The sequence below is a fragment of the Sciurus carolinensis genome, chromosome X (assembly GCF_902686445.1).
Source record: "Sciurus carolinensis chromosome X, mSciCar1.2, whole genome shotgun sequence".
NCBI classification, from domain to species: domain Eukaryota; kingdom Metazoa; phylum Chordata; class Mammalia; order Rodentia; family Sciuridae; genus Sciurus; species Sciurus carolinensis.
Genome location: NC_062232.1, coordinates 82,609,511 through 82,628,745, shown reverse-complemented (window position 1 = coordinate 82,628,745; position 19,235 = coordinate 82,609,511). Strand labels below are relative to the sequence as shown.

At 40.4% G+C, this 19,235-nt stretch overlaps 2 protein-coding genes across 5 annotated transcripts in view; one reads left to right on the top strand and one right to left on the bottom strand.

Annotated features, from left to right (window-relative positions):
* Nucleotides 1–8,920, top strand: part of Sytl4 (synaptotagmin like 4) — a 60,665-nt gene extending 51,745 nt beyond the window's left edge. For all 4 annotated transcript variants that reach the window (XM_047535660.1, XM_047535662.1, XM_047535659.1 and 1 more), the window contains 4 exons: nt 1,925–2,033; nt 4,120–4,219; nt 4,971–5,179; nt 7,022–8,920. In XM_047535660.1, coding sequence (XP_047391616.1) covers nt 1,925–2,033; nt 4,120–4,219; nt 4,971–5,179; nt 7,022–7,170 — 567 coding nt within the window. In that variant the 3' untranslated portion in view covers nt 7,171–8,920. The remainder of the gene's footprint in view (nt 1–1,924; nt 2,034–4,119; nt 4,220–4,970; nt 5,180–7,021) is intronic.
* Srpx2 (sushi repeat containing protein X-linked 2) overlaps nt 6,498–19,235 on the bottom strand; it is a 28,897-nt gene continuing 16,159 nt past the window's right edge. The window contains exons 5-11 of the mRNA XM_047535663.1: nt 18,030–18,206; nt 17,616–17,742; nt 17,340–17,461; nt 16,136–16,315; nt 15,667–15,800; nt 13,239–13,360; nt 6,498–12,131 (exon numbers count right to left, since the gene is read on the bottom strand). Of these exons, the coding sequence (XP_047391619.1) occupies nt 11,951–12,131; nt 13,239–13,360; nt 15,667–15,800; nt 16,136–16,315; nt 17,340–17,461; nt 17,616–17,742; nt 18,030–18,206 (1,043 nt within the window). The 3' untranslated portion in view covers nt 6,498–11,950. The remainder of the gene's footprint in view (nt 12,132–13,238; nt 13,361–15,666; nt 15,801–16,135; nt 16,316–17,339; nt 17,462–17,615; nt 17,743–18,029; nt 18,207–19,235) is intronic.

Genomic DNA, 19,235 nt, shown 5'->3' with positions numbered 1-19,235 from the left:
ATTCATTCACTCAATAAATTCATTCAATAAATATTTGTGGAGTATCTACTATGTGCCAGGTACTTTGGCTAAGGGTTGGACAAACTAGGATGAACAAAAATAGACTTGAAGTCTGTCTTCCTGGCATCTAGATTCTAATAGTAGAGACAAATATTAAGAAAAATTCTATAATAAGTATATATTAAAAATTATAGCATATTCAAACCTCATAACAGAGTTCTACCTTGATCTCAAATGGTTTTAAACCCTCTTTTATTTTTAATTTTTTTGGCACTGGGGATGGAACCCAGGACCTTGTGCATTCTAGGCAAGTGTTCTGCCACTGGGCTATACTCTCATACCACATGCCCTCTTTAAAAAAGTATATTTTGTATTAAAAAATCATACAAGTGATATATGACATTTTCATTTTAAAAGACGCTATAGAAGTCAATATAGAGTGAAAAGGAAAAGTCTTCTTTCCTTTCTCCATTCTGCTGCCCTTCCTAGAGGAAACAAATGTTTGTCCAGATCTTTCTGGGTTTTGCTATGTAGTATATAATGATTAAAGCAGTATGGATCCAGTCTGCCTGAATTTGAATCCTGGTGCTGCCAATTATTAGATGTGTGACCTTGGGCAAGTTACTTAATCCCTCTGTTCCATAGCCTGTAAAATGGGGATAACAAACTTATTTCCATAGGGACTATATTGAGGATTAAGCAAAATGATAAAAAAAAAAAACTTGTAACAGTGTCTGACACATCATAAGTGCTATAAAAGTGATTATGATAATTATTATTTGCATATGTATATATTCACATGAATATATTTTAATACAAGTGAGTTTTTTCTGTATCTTGCTTTGTTGATTTAATAGTATGTCTTGGATATCTTTACATGTCAGCATTCCTTTTTCTTTAGAATAAAAATGAAACCACAAAATTTGCTTTTTTTTTTACCAATATAAGGTAGACTTTTTGTAGGCATATGATTAAGTAAATCTTATCTATAACCAAGAAAATCTTATCTATAACCAAGATCTAACCTGAAAAAATCATTTTCTATCAAGGTACAAAAACACATAAGCCAAGATAGTTAGTTGTCGCTAGAATCATTTAAGTAATTCCTGTTTTAACCTGTCAGATTGTCACAGGAAGTCCATCTTGAAGATGTTATCCAAAGGAATATTTTCTTTTTGCAGTGGCACTCCACCCAATGTTACTTTTACTTGGGTTATCATAGATAGTTGTCACCTTCAAAGCCTGCATACTTTCTCACGACTGCATGTCATATGCCACATGAAGGCATTAAAATCACTCATCGAACCCTTCCTATATTGATTGATATTTTGATTGTTTCCACTTTGGGGCTATTAATGACCATTCTGGTAGCAAGATTCTTCATCATGGTGTCAATCCTTTTTGAGTTTATATGGCAACTATGCTGGTAGACCTTTTTGAGTATTGGTTATTTTTATTTATTTATTTATTTTTGGTACTGGGGATTGAACCCAGGTTCTCTTAACTACTGAACCCAGGCCTTTGTTTTTACAATTAATTTTGAGGCAGAGTCTCACTAAGTCCTTAGGGCCTCGCTTTGTGCTTGTAATTCTCCTGCCTCAGCCTTCCAAGACACTGAGATTACAGGTGTGCACCACCATGCTCTGCCAGAGTATCAGAATCTGGAAACTGTTTTGCCAAAGTGGTACAATAGTGGGTATTGTAGAAGAGGCTTTGTTGGTTCTTCTGCCTCTCTTCTGGAAGAAACTGCCTTAGAAGCCTGTGGCTGTCATGGCCTAGGGACCCTGGATTATATTCAGAAGTAGAAGGATCCTCTTATACCAGAAAGTTGTTCTTGGGGGAAAATTTTAGTGTCACCTCAGAGTGAAGTCCCTGCAATTCCTGAGAAGTCTGACTTGACCTGTTGGGTTTCCCTGTGTTTCAGATCAGTGGTGAGTCTCCGACTGGTGTGCCATCATACAAAGGGGAGTTGGTGGTTTCACTGAAATACATCCCAGCCTCCAAACTCCCTGCTGGAGGTGACCGGAAAAAAAGTAAGTTTTCTTTGGGTCCCAAATTAACTCTTTATCTTCTGCGCAGGATTTGTGCGAGGCTGGTTCTGGCACTGTTGAAGAAGCCAGATTGGGATGCTCCTTGGATTTTCTTCCCTAGAAGCTTTTTCTGCATTTTTCAACCAGAAGGGAATGTTTAAGGGTTGGCATTCATTTTTGAAAAATCATTTTTCAGGATTTAAAACTAAGTTGGTCTTGATCCAGCTATGGCAAGTACTAAGAGGGCAAAAGACAGCAAAACCTTAGAGGCTGAGAATGGTGGTTGGAAAGGATGATAAAGTATGAAAAACAGGCAGTTGAAGGCTGAGGAATAATTATTCAACTTGCCAAGCACTATGCTAGTGACTACAGATATGTAGATGAATAAGACATAATATTTGCTCTCCCTTGAGGTGGTTAGATTAGCAAGAAAGATAGTCATGTGCTAAAAGGCATCCAGATACAGAAGTGATGAATTCTGTCTGGTTACATTTAGGAAAACTTTGAAGAAGAATTAACATTGAAATTAGATCTTCAGATTTTGCCAGGTAGAAGAGGAGGGAGGACAAGGAAATAAGAACATGCCCAGAAGAAGGGATAGCACGCGCACAGGTTTTAAAAAATGCCTGGGAAAGTGGGGCTGGGGATGTGGCCCAGTTGGTAGAGTGCTTGTCTTGCAAGCACAAGGCCCTGGGTTCAATCGAAAACAAAACAAAACAAATCCAAACAAAACAAAACAAAACAAAAATGCCTGGGAAATGTGGGGTTGTTTGTGAATGTTGGGGAATGAAACTCTTCATTCAGTGGGGCTGGCGTTATGGTGTGTATTTGTTTATGTGGGATTGGGGCTGGGATTGGAGATGAGCCCCAATGAAAAGGGCTTGAATGTAAGTTCAACTTGATTCATTGGCTATGGGAAATCAGAGTTCTTAAAATTATACCTTCAGCAGGGCTAATCTAGAGGATTTGGGGAAATGATGAGGTCCCCAAGGAGGGTGTACAGAATGACTAGAGATGAGAGCAGCATAGGGAGCAGCAACAGTTTGACAAGACAGGAAGAAATGTCAGTGAGGTAGGGGGTTATCGAGAGAGAAACTTCAAGAGAGAGATTCAGGAAGAAGGGGGCAGGGGTTGTTGATAGTATTAATAATACTGAAATACTACAGGGAGGTCAGACTGGATGAGGACTGAGAGGACACAGCTTGTTGGCATTTCATTGCATTTTCAGCTGATTCATGGAAGCAGAAACCTGATTTCACTAGAAACTAGGCTGAGTGAGGCAAAGAAGTAGAGGTGGTAAATGTGGACTTTTTCCCCTCCAGGGTGATTGATGGTGAAAGAAAAGAGAGCTATGGAGAATAGCCTGAAAAATAGATAAGGTTGAAAGGAGGTCTTCTTTGAAATGGATTTTTTTAACGAAGAAGAGGTGAAATTAGCATATGTTTAGACCAACAGGAGGGGATCAGTGAAGAAAGATATATTGAAGTGGTCATGGGGGTTTAAATTGATTAGTTCTGTGAAGTGAGGATGGGATCAAGAAGTCAAGCAGAGGAATTCCCTTTTTTTAAAAATTTTTAATTATTTAATTCATTTCTTTCTTATTTTGTTTGTTTTTTTTTGTATCAAGTGTGCTCTACCACTGAATTTGCTAAATTGCCCAGACTTGCCTGGAATTTGTAATCTTCCTGCCTCAGCCTTCTGAGTAGCTAGAATTACAGAAGTACACCACCATACCTAGCTCTTTTTTAAAATCACTCAGCAAACATCAGGCAACTTTATTTCTTTAAGTTTCAGTTTTCTCATGTATAAAGTGACAATAATAGTGTGTATCTCATAGGATTGTTTTGAGAATTAAATGCTTAAGGCAGTGTCCCATACATAGCCAGTTTTCAATGAGTGTTTATTGCTATTGGGGTTGTAATTAATTGAGCACCTACTGCTTACAGGCACTGTGCTAGGTACTGAGAGTGCAAGTCAGGCATGGTTCAGTTATTTTATGGATCTTGCTACCTTCAGAACTATGTAGATAAATCTCAAGATAAACCTGGAAGTATAGGAGCTTACTTGCTATGTCTAACATCCCTTACAGGTAAAAGTGGGGAAGGAGGAGAGCTCCAGGTATGGATCAAAGAAGCCAAAAACCTGACAGCTGCCAAATCAGGAGGGACTTCAGATAGCTTTGTCAAGGGGTGAGTCCCTGGACTAGCAGCAAACTAACCAGTTTCAAGATAAGAGAGTTAACAGAGGAATCCAATTGAACCTTTCCCTGTGGATGCTCTGCTTGTGTGTCCTACCATCCCCAGGAACCAACTATGTTTCTGAAATTAGGTGATGGAATGACCTCCACCACCACTTTTGCATTGGCCTGAGCTCAATTTGGACTTGGCTGTTGTGCTAATATACAAAGAGGAGGGTGGTAGACAGATAGGTTCTGACTTTTCTCTGATTCATGCTCTTAATTAATCCTAGGAAAGAATCTGTATTCCCTGACTAAATTTGGGGACTCAGGGCTTTGTTTCCCATAATATTTAAGCAATTCTAGCTTTCCCCAAATTATAGATGACTCACTGACTTATGCTCTCTAGCAAATCAGTTCAGTTAAGTCAAACCAAACCAATCCAAATCAATAGATATTACTATTGGTTTTATTTACCTTGCATAGGAGGAATGGAACCAAATATTTAAAACTCATTTTTGGTAGAGCATAGACAAAGCCTGATTAATAATATATTCATTTTCTCTCCAAGTTAAAGGAATTAAATCAGGGGAAGTATCTAGTGGGAAGAGTAGGAACTTTAGCAGATTCAAAGGAGGGGTGTGTGCACTGGGATCTGGGTGTTGACTCATCTTACTGGGCTAGGCCTATGGTAGGGGAAAGGGGAATTTAGACACATACTGCCAGCTTTGAGTAGGTGTTGATTATTCCCTACCCTTTGCCAGATACCTCCTTCCTACAAGGAACAAGGCCAGTAAGCGTAAAACTCCTGTGATGAAGAAGACTCTGAATCCCCACTACAACCATACATTTGTCTACAATGGTGTGAGACTGGAAGATCTACAACACATGTGCCTGGAACTTACTGTGTGGGACCGGGAGCCCCTGGCCAGCAATGACTTCCTAGGAGGGGTCAGACTAGGTGTTGGCACTGGTGAGATTCTTCTTCCCATCTTCAGTTGCCTTAAAGGCCTTTTGTCTATTTCACTTGGGGCAACTCCCACCCCCAGAAACACAAAGCTTCTCTATGACAGGACTTGTCTTCTTTCCTTTCAGGTAATATTCAACAAATATTTGTTGAGTACCTTCTATGTGCCAGGCCTAGAGCAAGACTGAGTTCATTGCTATTACGTGTACAGATAATTGTCACCCTGACAGCCATGAACTCCATCATCTTCACTCACACACACACAATCTACAAACCTATCTATATACCTGTATGTATAACACTATCATCTTCTATCCTATCATAATGAATGAAGGTTCTCACTTGTAAAGGCTAATCTCTCTGTGTTCTGTACCACCCTCTCCCCTTCTCACTGACCTCACTTCTTTAATCTCCATCTGTCCCATATGATCAGTTTCATTCTCCCTACTTATTGGAGGTGAATACAGATATGTTCTGGTGTTTCTAAATCTTATTAAATAAAAAACAAACCTTCTCTTGACCACACATCCCCCAATTTCTTAAAAAGAATGGTCTCCACTTCCTAACCTTTCCTTTGTTCTCATGTCCAAGTATTGTTCTCATCTCACTAGAATTTTTAGCACTATTTAACATAGCTGATCACTCCCTTTTTCCTGAAATACTTCTGTTGATATTACACTCTTTGATTCCCTTTTAGCCAACTGCTTACCACTTCTCAGTTTTCTTTGTGGATTCCTCATTCTATACTCAAAATCTAAATGTTAGTATTTCTTGGGGCTTAGTCTCAGGTCTTCTTTTCTCTCTCTACAATCTGTATTCCCATGGCCTTAAATATTATTTTTATATTTAATAACTAACATAAGGCATCTAGAGTACATATAAGCTAGTTCATGTCAGTCTCCTGGTTAAAATCCTTCAGTGACTTGTTATATTTAGAAAACAAGAGAAGTTTGTACCAAGCCTACAGGCCCTGGCATAATATGGATCCTCTGTTCTTTCTGATCCTTCTCATATCACTCTCCTACTTGCTCACTGTGCTCCAGCCATGATGATTTAGTTCTTTTCTTTAAATATACCAAACTCATTCCCACTTCAGAACTTTTGGAATTATTGTTCCTTCTGTCTGGAAAGACTGGCTCCTTCTCATCCTTTAGGTCTTAACTCACATGTCTCCTTCTCAGTGAGTCCCTCAAACCATTCCTTCTATGGTAAGTCCGGATCCAGATACTCTAAATCCCCCTGTTGATTTACTTCATAATGTTATCCTCACTATCTCATTAATTTGCTTGTTTTATTTTCTTTCTTATTCAAATTAAAGCTGCCTGAAGCCAGGGGTAGTTTTCAACTTTTTTCATCATTGTATCTCCAGAGCCTAGAAGAATACCTGGCACATAGTAAGGTATTCAGTAAATACTTACCAAAAGAATGAATGAACAAAAGAATAGGAATTACGCCACATAATTCTAACTTTAGGCTGGCTGGAATCTACAGCTAGAGAAAAAGCTGTTCAGTTTTTAAGAAATTTAAATCAATTTGGTAATAATATAATGACAGTAGCTCTGGCATGGGTGGCAGACTCCAGAGCTCTGTAACATACTCTGAATAAGAAGTCTCTAGTGACCATGTGGTATTTGTAGTACTATCTCACCAACCCAGAATCTCCTGATAGTCTCAGGAGCATAGAAAACTCTGAGCAGGATCAACAGGGAACACTTCCCAGATTGCTGTCCTCATCAGCCCATCTTCATAGCACACTGTCGTTGGAGCAGTTACCCTTGCTATATAACTCATCATTGATGGGTCAAGCAGTGGGGTCCCTGGTCAGCATTCTCTGGTGTTTCTCCTCAGGGATCAGTAATGGGGAAGTGGTGGACTGGATGGACTCGACTGGGGAAGAAGTGAGCCTGTGGCAGAAGATGCGACAATACCCAGGGTCTTGGGCTGAAGGGACTCTGCAACTCCGTTCCTCAATGGCCAAGCAGAAGCTGGGTTTATGAATTCCTGACCTTCTACAGGTCCAGCCCTGGCCATGACAAATCAGAGGAAGTAACAAAACTAAGAGCAAAGATTTCTAATTTAATATGTGTGTGTTAGATGTGTATGTACAAGCACTATTTCTGCAGCTTTCATTATGCTAGCTAGAGTGATGTGGCCTTGTTCCCCTTTTAAAAGCAGGCTCAAGAGAAAGGACCTCTTTGAAATGTTTTTATTTGTGCACAATGTAGTATATTTTAAGATTCTTTCTTGCATAATTATGAGGTTTAATTAACTTAAAAATCTTTTAAAACAACTTTCTACCTTCTTTTTTAATATCTTTGTTCCTATTTCTCCAGGAAGTCCTGGCTACCTTTGTTATTAGTTTCAGTCTGTAGTTCAAAGTGTGCCTGATCTGAGGTTAAGACTCTGGGAAACAGTGTTGGGTCACTAAAGAGGGGAATATCAGGAGAGGTAAATAGGTCCTCTCCTTCTCTCTAATTTACACTTTTAATTCATGTTCTATCTGGAAAATTTATCTTTTCTTGTTTTTAAGTAGTTTTCACCTTGCTTGGGTATATGGTTTTCTTTGAAATGCTAAGAAAACTCCCCAGTTCCTTCCAGTTCTAGATGCCTTTACTAGACCTTTGGGAAAATCTTATAATGGAGTTGGTTTAGAAAAGCACTTTAATTAGATAATGGCCTTTTGATGGAGTCATGAACATGCCCAGTGAGACCTTCTGGCTGATTCCAGAGGACCTGAGTGACTGAGGGTAAAGTGTTTCACAGCCCGTGCTGATGTCTCTGTGTTTTAAACTGATAATGGCAGTTAACTGAGAGAGAACGAAGTCCTCATTTCTCTAATAAAAGATGAGACATCTTCACTCTCATATACCACATCTTTCTCAGTGTTTGTGTCTGGGATATGTTGCCATGCAGACTATGGACTACATACCTCTGTGTCAGAAGAGCCAAAGAATGTCTAAATGGCACAGTGCTTCCCCAGGCTGGGGATTGTTAGTGCTCCAAGAGAAAGTGGATAGAGAATCTCCCAGTTATTCTGACCTCCTACCTGATATGGTTTCAGCTCTAATTTTTTTCTATTGTTTCCTCAACTTGACCTGCATGTAACATGGGTGTGGTGGTGTTGAGACTTTTTGAAGAGGGTTCTAGTAAACTAACTCATTTTCTGATACTCTTCCAAACTGACCTTTTATTCATGTGAGTGTATTCCATACAAAGTTGTGTGTAGAAGGGAGTCTATACCAGAAAAGAAATACCTTTCAGTAGAGGCAGTTGCTAGCTGATGTTTCTATGAGGCCACTGGTTTGAGGGCAGGTATGGTAGTTTCTATTGTATGTGTGAACTAAATTGAGGAATGTTTTAAAAGATTTGTTTGGTGTGCATTGATACTGTAATGGAAAGCATAACTTGGGATCCTGGGCTGTAACTTGTTCTTTTGTTTTCCACTCCTGACATGAATATGTGCTTCAATAAAGCTTTCTTGTCAGATGTTTTCATTTGTTAGTTCTGTGGAAGCCATTGTCTATGATATACTGACTTAACTGTTGTTCATTTTACATATGGCCTGAAGGGTAAGAACCAGAGTGACAAATGCCTTTCCCTAATCATCCTGTGCTGATTTGAAGAAAATTTGCCTTTCTTTACATTGCTGCCTGATACCTTTCCTGAGTTTGAATCCTTTGTCCTGTATGTTTGGTATCTAAGGAGAGAACTGAAAATCCATCTTAAAAGTGGCACCCCTTTTCTCTTTCTCAGGTACCAAGGGAAGTCCATCTTTTGCTTTATAGATACTCCCTTGTTGGGGGGGATATTCACATAGGAGGTGAGGGAAGACATTCCCTGCTATATAAGCACTTCTTTCTGTATTCTTCCATTTTTCTGGGAATTGGGGATTTCTTGCTCTACTTCTACTACCATAATTTAGTTTTGAGAGATAAATAACACAGATGCTAAGTAACCCATCTCTGAAATTAGTTGCTGGGTTTGTGGGTAGAGCCCAAGTGATTCTTGATCTCTTGTTCAAAAGGGTGTTAATATTTATCAAATGTCTTTTGTGTACAAGGCTTTATATATTGATCTTTCCAATATACTTTTTGCAGTAGGAAATCTTCCCTTCCTACAGATGAGGAAACTTGAGTCCTTATAACAGAGTACAGATTTGAATCAAGGTCTGATTCTACTGAAGCATGTGAGAATGGTATATGTGTTATGGGAAGAAAAAGAGGAAGGGATGACTCATCTCTTCTAAAATATCTTAGAGAAGTGGGTTTAATTACAAAGTAGAAAAACCAGAATGTTTGGGTTATTACTTAGCTTTGTGACTATAGCTTGTTTGTGTGTTGTGTGTGTGTGTATGTGTGTGTGAGATAGAGAGAAAGAGAAACTGAGAGTGTGTGTGTGCACATACATGTGTAAGTGTGTGTATGTGGGGCCAGAGAGGTTCAGAGAGAGAAATAGAGATATGTATATATCAGGGTCTTGCTAGTCCCTTTGGGTCTGGCTGTGGGGCTGATTCTGCTCCAGTTTCTTTCCCCTGCTTTAGGAGTTGGGATTTCTCTAGTCATAATCTACAAAGGAGGTTATAGTAAAACTAGTTAAAAAAAGCAAGATTGACTTTGCTACTCAAAATGAAATAAAAGCTCTTAAGTTGTTTTAAACTAGAGGAACATGGAAGAATCAGGTCCAGGTGAGAACTCTGTTCAGGAGGTAATGGGCCCCCCTCTGTTATCTGTTGGGTCTTTGGCTTGCAGCCTGTCCTGACTTGCCACTTGGAGTATTAGTGATAAAGACAAGGAAGGGCATTTATCTTTCCCAGTGTGCAATATTTGCCTTTGGAACGACAGACCTTGTCTAACCAGAAATTTATTTCCCACATGAACTCATTGTATTTTGCCTTCCGCCCATAACTTGCCCTTGGCCTTTCAAAGTTTCTGTATTCCCCTGGAGGGAAGATGGAGGAGGAATTTTTTTTCCAAGTTTGATCATTTCTTCCATGTTCCATTCCACCCAGAAGCTGCCTAATATTTTATTTTGCATTTTGAAAATGAGATTTCCACTATACCCCCAGTGGAAATAGCTTCTTTCTGACTCACTACTAACCCCATATGTTCTGGACTCATGATTTATGTCCCATCACTACTTTAAAGAGTGAATTTTCCTGGGTGGTGAGACTTTCATTTCCCTCTTTCCTCCAGGGATTACTCTGAGTCTTATATCTGAGTAGGATTTTAGAAGATGGAACCTTTCTTCTTGCTTAGAGCATTCAGCTGTCTTTAACTGGGGAGTAGAAAAAGAAGTAGTAGCCAGATGGCATACTGGCTAAGAACATTGACTCTGGAACCAGGCTGCTACTGTTTTAATCCTAACTCTGTCACTAATAAGTGGCACTTATTAGTTATCTTAGGTAGATTGCCTAATCTCGCATCTGTAAAAGGGAGCTAATAACAGTTCCTACCTTATAGGGGTCTTGTGAAGACCTCAGAGTGAATCATCAGGGTGTTTAGAATGGCACCTGGTACACAGTGAATGCTTGAGCCTCCCACCCAGTCTACTTCCTCTCCCCTCTAGTTTTCCACTAATGATCCCCTGGTTAAAACAGAAGGAAAAAGACTGCTTAGTTTAATTATGACTCTGGATTCCATGAATTTATAAAAGAAGGTTCTCAACAGCAAGGGGAAGAAAACTTTTCTTTCAAACACTGACACACCACTAGGTAGGACTGAAGGAGGATCTGGGGCTGGGGATGTAGTTCCATGGTTGAGTACATGCATAGCTTATGCAGGGCTATGAGTTGATTCCCCAGTATACACATACACACACAAAACAACAAAACCCAGGACTCTGGCTCCACTCTCTAACAGCCCAATAGCCCATTCTTAATTTACTTTCAGGCCTGATCCTTAAGACTTGACTTTGTGCCACTGTAGATACCACCTGCTCTGTGGTTGTCTGAGGAAGTTAATACATGAGGCTGAGTCTGCTTTCTTTCCCTACTATCTTCAGTGGTGGTTTTAAAGTACCCTAGATCATGGGATGGGAGGAGGTTTCTCTAATAAAGAAACAATATTGTCTGCCTTTTGTTATGGGACTGGAGGCCTCAGTAGGCAGAGGTTCTTGCCTGTGAGCCAGCTGGAAGGGTCAGGAGACAGCATTACGCTGTGACTGAATTTTTCTTCCCAAACTCCCTCCCATCACAATGTTTTTCTAACTCTTGATGAAGCAATGGTTCAAACAATATTTTTAGCCCAATGCCCTATAAGGGGAAATGACAAAGAGGTTCAAGAATGTTTTTTAGATCCATGCCACCCCACCCCAGCCAGAGATAGTTAAATTGTAAGGAAAATGCAGCTACACTTCTTGAAGTGTCCTGGATGTCTGTTGCAATTGTGCTGCCCTCTGCTGTCACCTCAGGGTATAGGAGCCATTTAAAACACAACCCGTAAGTGAATGAATTTAGCATTTACTTATCTGAAAGACTTTGGAGAGCAGGGCAGAGTCCCAGATCAGGAAATGAAGACTTCCTACCCCCAGTCCACTGCCCAAAGCCTGTCCCTGCTTAGCTTCTTAGGCTTCTCCAGTGCTACTTGAAGCAGAGACTTGCTTAGGAAAACTATGACAGAACTAAAATGATGTCTTGAAATATCCCTGGATTGGCAAACCTCACTCACCTCAGAGTCCTGTCCCTAGAGCTGTGGGAAACCATTTCTTCCTTTAATTAGGCCTCAATTTCAGCTAATTGGGGGAATTTTCCCTTGATATCAACCTTGCCCTGGCTCAAGTTCACTCGCATATATCTCTTTGCTCCCGGCGCTGGGTCAGCTCCTGGTTGCTGAGCAGGTAGTCATCAATGAATGTGAAGATTTCCTCAGGGGTAACAGGTTCCATGTAGCGTTCCCGATCAATACCCTGCTTGTCAATCAACACCATATTGAAGTAGGAGCGAGTAAGGTGCTGAAATTGCCTAGAGAGAGCAGCCCAGGGAGGTATGAGACCTTGTTTGACTGAGCATTTGTCCCACAGGGCTCTACTACCCTCTGACCTTTCACAGCTATACTGATGACTAATCCCCCCTGCATCTTGTCTCCAACCCCTCCACTACCTACCTCAAGTCCCTTTGCTTTTTTTCTGTTCAGGTCTGAGTCTTGCTGCTTCTAGGTGTCTAGCACTGCTAAGCTGACCTTTCCTCACCCCAGCTAGGCAGCTTTGTTATTCCCAGGCTGGGCTTCTATTGTAGGCTCCTTTAAGCAGAACTATTACATAAAGCTAAGAGTCCTGCATGATTTGTCAAAAGGCATAAATGCATTCTACTGTCATATATAACTAATTAGAACAAATTTAAAATTTTTTTTAAAGAAGATCCTGCATGGAATAACCCCAGGGGGCGCCCATCATAGACAGTATGATATGCATGCATGTCATAAATGGCAGCCCTGAGGGTGATAAATACTACCTGATTACCTCTTCTGTCTGTGGCTGCAAGTCTGAAGTCTCCTTCCTCTGAGTGTTTCCTAGTCTTTCTAACTGAGATTGAATATTCCCACTGAGACTGAGCCAGTGTTGTTTCTAGAACAGACAACATGGATGGTTTTACTGTCCCTGAGTATATGTGGAAGCATTGGAAGGCTGATAATGTACAGATGATGAGAAAAGTCAGTTTCTAACACCTGTCACTTCTAACTTTCTCTTCCCTCATGGGTTGATGGATATGATTCAAATTTTAGTGCCTAAAGAAGCCTTTTGCTCTGTTGTTAAAAAGAGGAGGTCATGAAGCAACAGGATCTGAGGTTAACTGTCTCAGTCCTGATTGTGCTTCAAAGTCACCTGAGATGCTATTATAAAAAACCACCAAGGTGGGGCCTGGTAATTGCATTTTCAAGTCCCATTTGACTTGCATGTCCTGCCAGTGTTAAGAATCACTCTCTGGTCTTACCCAATTAATGCATCCATAAGAGTTCAAACACAAGTGTCCCAAGACAATAGTGCCTGCTGGTTTTGCCACAACCCCCTGTTACCAAAGTCTTGTTTAGGGTTTCTACCTGCCCCCACCCTACAGCCTCCCAGCCTGAACCTGAGCTCCTCGATGATGCTGGCTGACAGCTGTTGCTCCCGGATGCGCCCCACCTCTTGAGGTGGCTGCCCCACCAGCTCGATGATGGTCACATGCCGCAGGTCCAGTCCACATGTGGATTGCTGGAAAGGGGGAGAGAACATTTGAGGGGACAGGCCTTTGCACTCAAACCTCAAGCTACTTGACTGATTCCTTCTGGGACCACATGAGGCAGGGCGGGACAGGAGGGACTTCTGCAAGGGTCACACAGATCACAATATGAGATCCACGAAATCTTTTTCTTCCATCATTCCTGCAAAGGTGTTCCCTTCCTTCTCCCAAAGTGTATGAAACTGGTCACACAATGAGGAATAGAAAAGAAAAACATAATCACTAAACAGCTAAACTGCAAGAACATAATCAGTCATTGCTTAGCTTTTCATAGGTTTTAAATTACTTAGGTTCTTAATGGATGGCTATTGTGATATGATAATAATGACTGTTGTTTCTTACTTATTTACATATACTTAATACTTTGTAGAAATAATCTAATTTAATCCTTACAACAGACCCAACAAAGTAGTTGGTGTCATTCTTATTCTGAATGAGCAAAAGTAATTTGCCAAAATTTGTATGACAATAAGATGATGAGCCAAGATTCAACTGAGGACTGATTCCACTTATCCAAGTATGTGCTCTTTATCACTAGGCTACATCTCAGGGCCTTATCTAGTCTCCAGGATTTCTCTAAAATATGGCCAATGCTCTTCATTCCCTTCATTCCCTTCTTCGCATTGGGCAGCACACCCTGTAACTACCCTTCCTGGCTCTTTGTCTCCTACTAGCCAGTTGCCAGGGTGAGGTTTAAAGTGGCATTGAACATTTCCTGGTGCCCTATGTCTGTTTTGCCTTAGGTCTCCTCATCTAGTCTTGACCTCAAAGTCACTGTCCTTGCTGGCAGGTTCACATGTTTTTTCTTGTTTCCTGTTAAAGTAAGCTGTTGCCTTTGGTTTTTTTTTTTTTTTTTTTTTTTATTTATGGAGAAACAAGATCCTTTTTGGTCTAGACCCCCCAGGTTCATCCTTTTGGCTAAATTGCCACCATCGTGGGCCTCTGAACATTAACTTGACAACTTCTATGATTCAACCTTTAGGAAACCCTTACATAGCTGCTTCATTTACCTAAATATCTGGCCCCTTGCAGCTCCCTAGAGCCACTTAGTCCTGTCAGCACATCCTGAATTCTCTTTAGCAACCTATTATGTTCTATATAAGTCCCCATGGTCCTATCTATTCTATCCTATCTACCTCTCCCTTCCCCAACAGTGAATTTGGCTAGGTATCTCTTAATATGTTAAAAATAATTGTTACGGTTTGGACATGAGGTATCCCCCACAAAAAGCTCTAATGTTAAGGCAGGAGGTTAAATGATTTGATTATGATTGATACAACCTAATCAGTAGATTAATCCATGTGATGAATGAATAATTTGAAAGGACCACTGTACCAGGTAGTAACTGTAAGCAAGTAGAATGTGGCTAGAAGAAGAAGGTAACTGGGGATATACCCTTGGGAGTTACATATTTTTTGTCTCTGTTTCCCTGTGTGTGCTCACACACTCCCTCCCTGCCTTCCTGGCTGCCAGGAACTGGGAAGTTTTCCTCTACCTTGCCCCTTTTCCATGATGTTCTGCATTACCTCAGGCCCAGAGCAATGGAGTGGGCCAACTGTGAACTGAACCTCTGAAACCATAAACCCAAAAATAAACTTTCCTTTGGTAAATTGTTCTTATCAGGTATCTCAGTCATAGTGATGCAAAGCTAATACAATCATCATACAACTTTAATTTTACTTTTCTTACAGGTAGTGGTTGAGAGCACAAACTCTGGAGCTAGACTGTCTGGGTTCAATCCCAGGTCTACCACTTACTATATAGTGACTCTGAGTAAATCACTTAATCTGACTATGCCTCAGTTCCCCTACCTATTTAATGGAGATTATAATAGCACATACCTTAGAAGGATTGTTGTGAGAATTAAATGAGTATGTGCAAAACATGTAGATCAGAATCTGGTTATTACATAGCACTTATAAGTGTTCATTAGTGGAATTACTCCTTGAAAACACAAATGTATTTAATTCCTAGCATTCATATTTGATCATATCTGTCTTATGAGTGTTGCTAGAGTGCTTTGCCACACTCCCTTCCCAACCTTTACCCAGTCTCCCACAAGTCACATCTACTGCTTCAGTGGCCTTGTTGTCTTTTCAGTAAAAACACAGCAGTTTTTAACCATCTAGTAAATACATCTATGATAAAACTGATCAAATGCTACCAACGAAAAGTTTGAAGAAGTGGGGTTTGTGTTGCAGAGAGCAATGATTTGATTTGAGAAAGCTAAGGGGGTAATACAAAGGAGCTAAGTCCTCATGAGGGGAGTGGGTCTTACCTGTAGCATAGAGATTTGCATTTTATAATATCGGTTGGAGGGATCTGGAGCTGAGATGATAAGGAGTCGCTGTTTCTCATAGAACTGATCCAGGAGGCCAGCAGCTGAGTTGACATTGACATTAATCTTCATAGCTAGAGCAGAAGCAGATGGTTAGTCAGAGACTGTCCTTCTCCTTCACCCTGAATGGGTAATGCTAACATCTTAAGGAGTTCCAATCTTTTGAGTTAATCTTTCTGGTTATTTTTTTCCCTTCCATGAAGAGAAATCCTGAAAGAAACTTGGAGATTTTAACCCTTCTTGGGGTATGAGTATTCTAAGTGAAATATTGCCCCTCATAATAGATGTGTCTCAGAAGCCCCTATTCCCATATCATTCACATTGCTATTGGACCCCTAAGCCATGGGGGAATCCTCCAAAGTACCCTTGATTAACGTGTCCACTCTCCCCTTTTCCTGGTTTCACTCACGAGTACAGATAGGTGGTGATCCTGACCACTGGCGACTGGACTGGCAGACCCTGGAGGGGGTTCCCTGGCGCTCATAACTGCCATCACAGTGGTATTCACAGGTGGCACCATAATTGTTGCCTGCTGAGGTGCAGGTGAGGTAGCCATGCTGTGGTGGCTTCAGAACTGGGCAGCGTCTTACTGTGAAGGAGAAATTCAAGTTAGGAGTTATGGTGTCTCTAGAAGGAGCCTACTCTGGGTTTTCTAGAGCAAGACACTTGAAATAATGAGAATGAATGACTTTTCTATGTTTCCAATGGTTGGAGATAGAGCCAGACTTTTCCTTTCTTAAGGAATTAAATTTGAAATGCAGAGATTGGAAACAGAGGTGAATATACACATTGCCTTCAAAAAACTATCAATCTGTGAAAGAAAATATTGTCATATATGTTTGCAGACTCTATGGACACCCTGTGTGACAATGACTACCTTACAGAATTACTTTTAATAGCAGAAATACGTTGGAAGAGTCTTAAATGTCCATGATTTGGAGAAGAATTAATCAAACCATGATATGTTCTTAGAGCAGAATGTTCTGCTGTCATTGATAATATTTCTGAAGAAATTTTAAAGAAAATGGGAAAACTGTGTTTTAATGAAAAATAAAAAGTGTGATACATGATTGAATATGCAGTCTAATCTCAATATTATATTTTTCAAGTATGCATAGAGAAAGGAAGGGAAATGCTAAAAGGTTAATGGCAATTGCTTCTGGATGATGGGGTCATAGATTTTTTTCATTTTATATAGTTCCTTATTTTTTGGATGTCCAATAGTGAGTGCAAATTATTTTTATAATAAGAAAAGCTAAACAAAACAATGTGACACAAAACAAAGGGGAAGAATCAGGCAGCCAACACTACCTGTTTCAGAGGAGGTGAATGATTCAGAATAAAGACTGATTAGATTTGATAATTCTGAAAGTCAAGAAAAAAAATGGATGCAGAATATCTTTGTGAATTTTATCTAGTTTTAGGAGAGTGAGAAAAAAGAGTCAAGGTTTTTGTAACATTTGTATGCACATGTAATAGAAGTTTCATGAATGAGCCTGTTTTGGTGAATCCTGTTTCAGGCATAGAGAGGAGAGGGTCATAGTGGGCTTCTAGAAGCTCAGAGCAGAGCAGGAACAATGAACAATGTGGAAACTGAAGAATTTTTTTCTGACCTTGTACTTTCACAATGAACTTGCAACTGGCCCGGTTGTAAGCTCGGTCGTAGGCAGTGTAACGAATCACATGTTCTCCTTCAGGAAAGTGAGAACCAGGTTCAGGGCCCCGAAGTGTTACCCTGATTGAGACAGGATGAAAGAGCTATAAGGAAAAAGATACTTAGAATTGAGATCTGAAGAACATCATCACTGTGGCCTCAGCTTGTGCAGCTTCAATGTGAACAACCTGAGGGACTGGGAGGCTCTTGGGAGGCATGTTTTAGTGAAGCTCACCTGGTGATGGTACCATCCGCAGAATCTTTCACCACAGGTGGGTCCCAGTAGACTCGAGCAGTCAGCTTCTCTGGCTCTGCTATCTTCTCACGTGAGTGGGGACAATGGATCTTGGGAGGATCTATGTCTATGAAGGTCAAAAATCAGGTGTTAATTTGTGGGACTCCTGTCTTCCCTGGAGGGAACCCATTGAAACAATACCATACACCACTGGGTAGGTAAAAAGTTCAAGGTTTTTAGGGAGACTGGGGAATAAAGCCTGACTCTAGGGGAAGTAATAATTTTGTTAAGCTTATGCTCAAGGTGCCACCCTCACAGCAGGAATGTCTTTGCAATTAGAATTCCATTTTGCTTGTGGACATAATGCTAGGATGACTCTTTGCAGCAAGACAAATAGGAGCAACTGGCATTTACCTACACATACAGGTTCGCCTCCACTCCATCGACCATCTTCCATGCAGATTCGGCTGCGGTCACCTTCTAGGTGGTAGCCACTAGAACAACTGTAGTCACAGCGGGAGTCAAGAAGCACTCCATTTGTGCAGCTGTAGGTGCCGCTAGTGATGAATGGCAGTGCATGACATCTCATCTCTAAGAGAGAAGCAAGTGGCAATCTCAGTGGCCTATGGGACTAACTGGGGGTGTTGCCTGGGCATCTAGCTCAAGGGAGAACCATATCAGAGACAATGAATATACAGAAACCTGACCCAAACTGCTTTACATTTTTATGCCACACTGCTTTACCCCTTAACTGTCTTTTTTATTTTCACATTATAAGGTGCAGAAGCACTCTTGGTGTGTGTGCAAACGGTGGGGGGGAGGTCTCAAAGAAGTAAATTATCTCTCCAAACACATGAACTTCAGAGTGAGACCTGAGCTTGCATGCCAGCTCCAACTCTTATTTGCTCTGTGACTTGAAAAAGTCTCGGTTTTTTTATCTGTAAAATGTGTATGTTTCACAGGATTGTTGTGCAAATTAACAGAGACAATGCATAAAAACCTATGGGCTCATTTAGAGTCTAAGCAGTTGTTAGTTTCCATCTCTTATTCATCAGATGCTATAAGCTCTTGCATATGTTCAAGAGTATGTTGAGTATGTTGTGAGTATCATTCTGATGCTTGCATAGCCACTTCTCAGTTGAAGCCCACTTATATGCCAGAGTGGGATGACTTTCTGTCCATGTGACAGTACAAGTCAGGTCAGTACCTGGAGGGCCAGGTGTGGTGGTATTTGATGAAGGAGGAATCTGTGTGCTTTAGACAGCACATGTGCCAGAGACTGCCACCATGAAATAATTGTAAGCCTGTGTTTGCAGAAGTCTTATTTGAGATACCTGATACTTAAGTAGGCTATATATTTCTTTAGATTGTCTAAGCTCAAATCCTGTGTAAGTTGAATTGTTGAAGCCTTGAATAAAGATTCTATATAAGCTATTTTCATTTTGTTTCTTGGCCAAACCAGACTTGAAGTTTATTGCCTTTTCTGTTTCCCAATACCTGTTATGTAAAGACCTATGCAAAAATGATCTTGAAATCAGTCAAGAGAAAAGGTTTGTCTCTTCAGATGAATTTGTTTGCTTAGTATTATATGACAGTGAAAATGATAGATTCAAAGTGTTT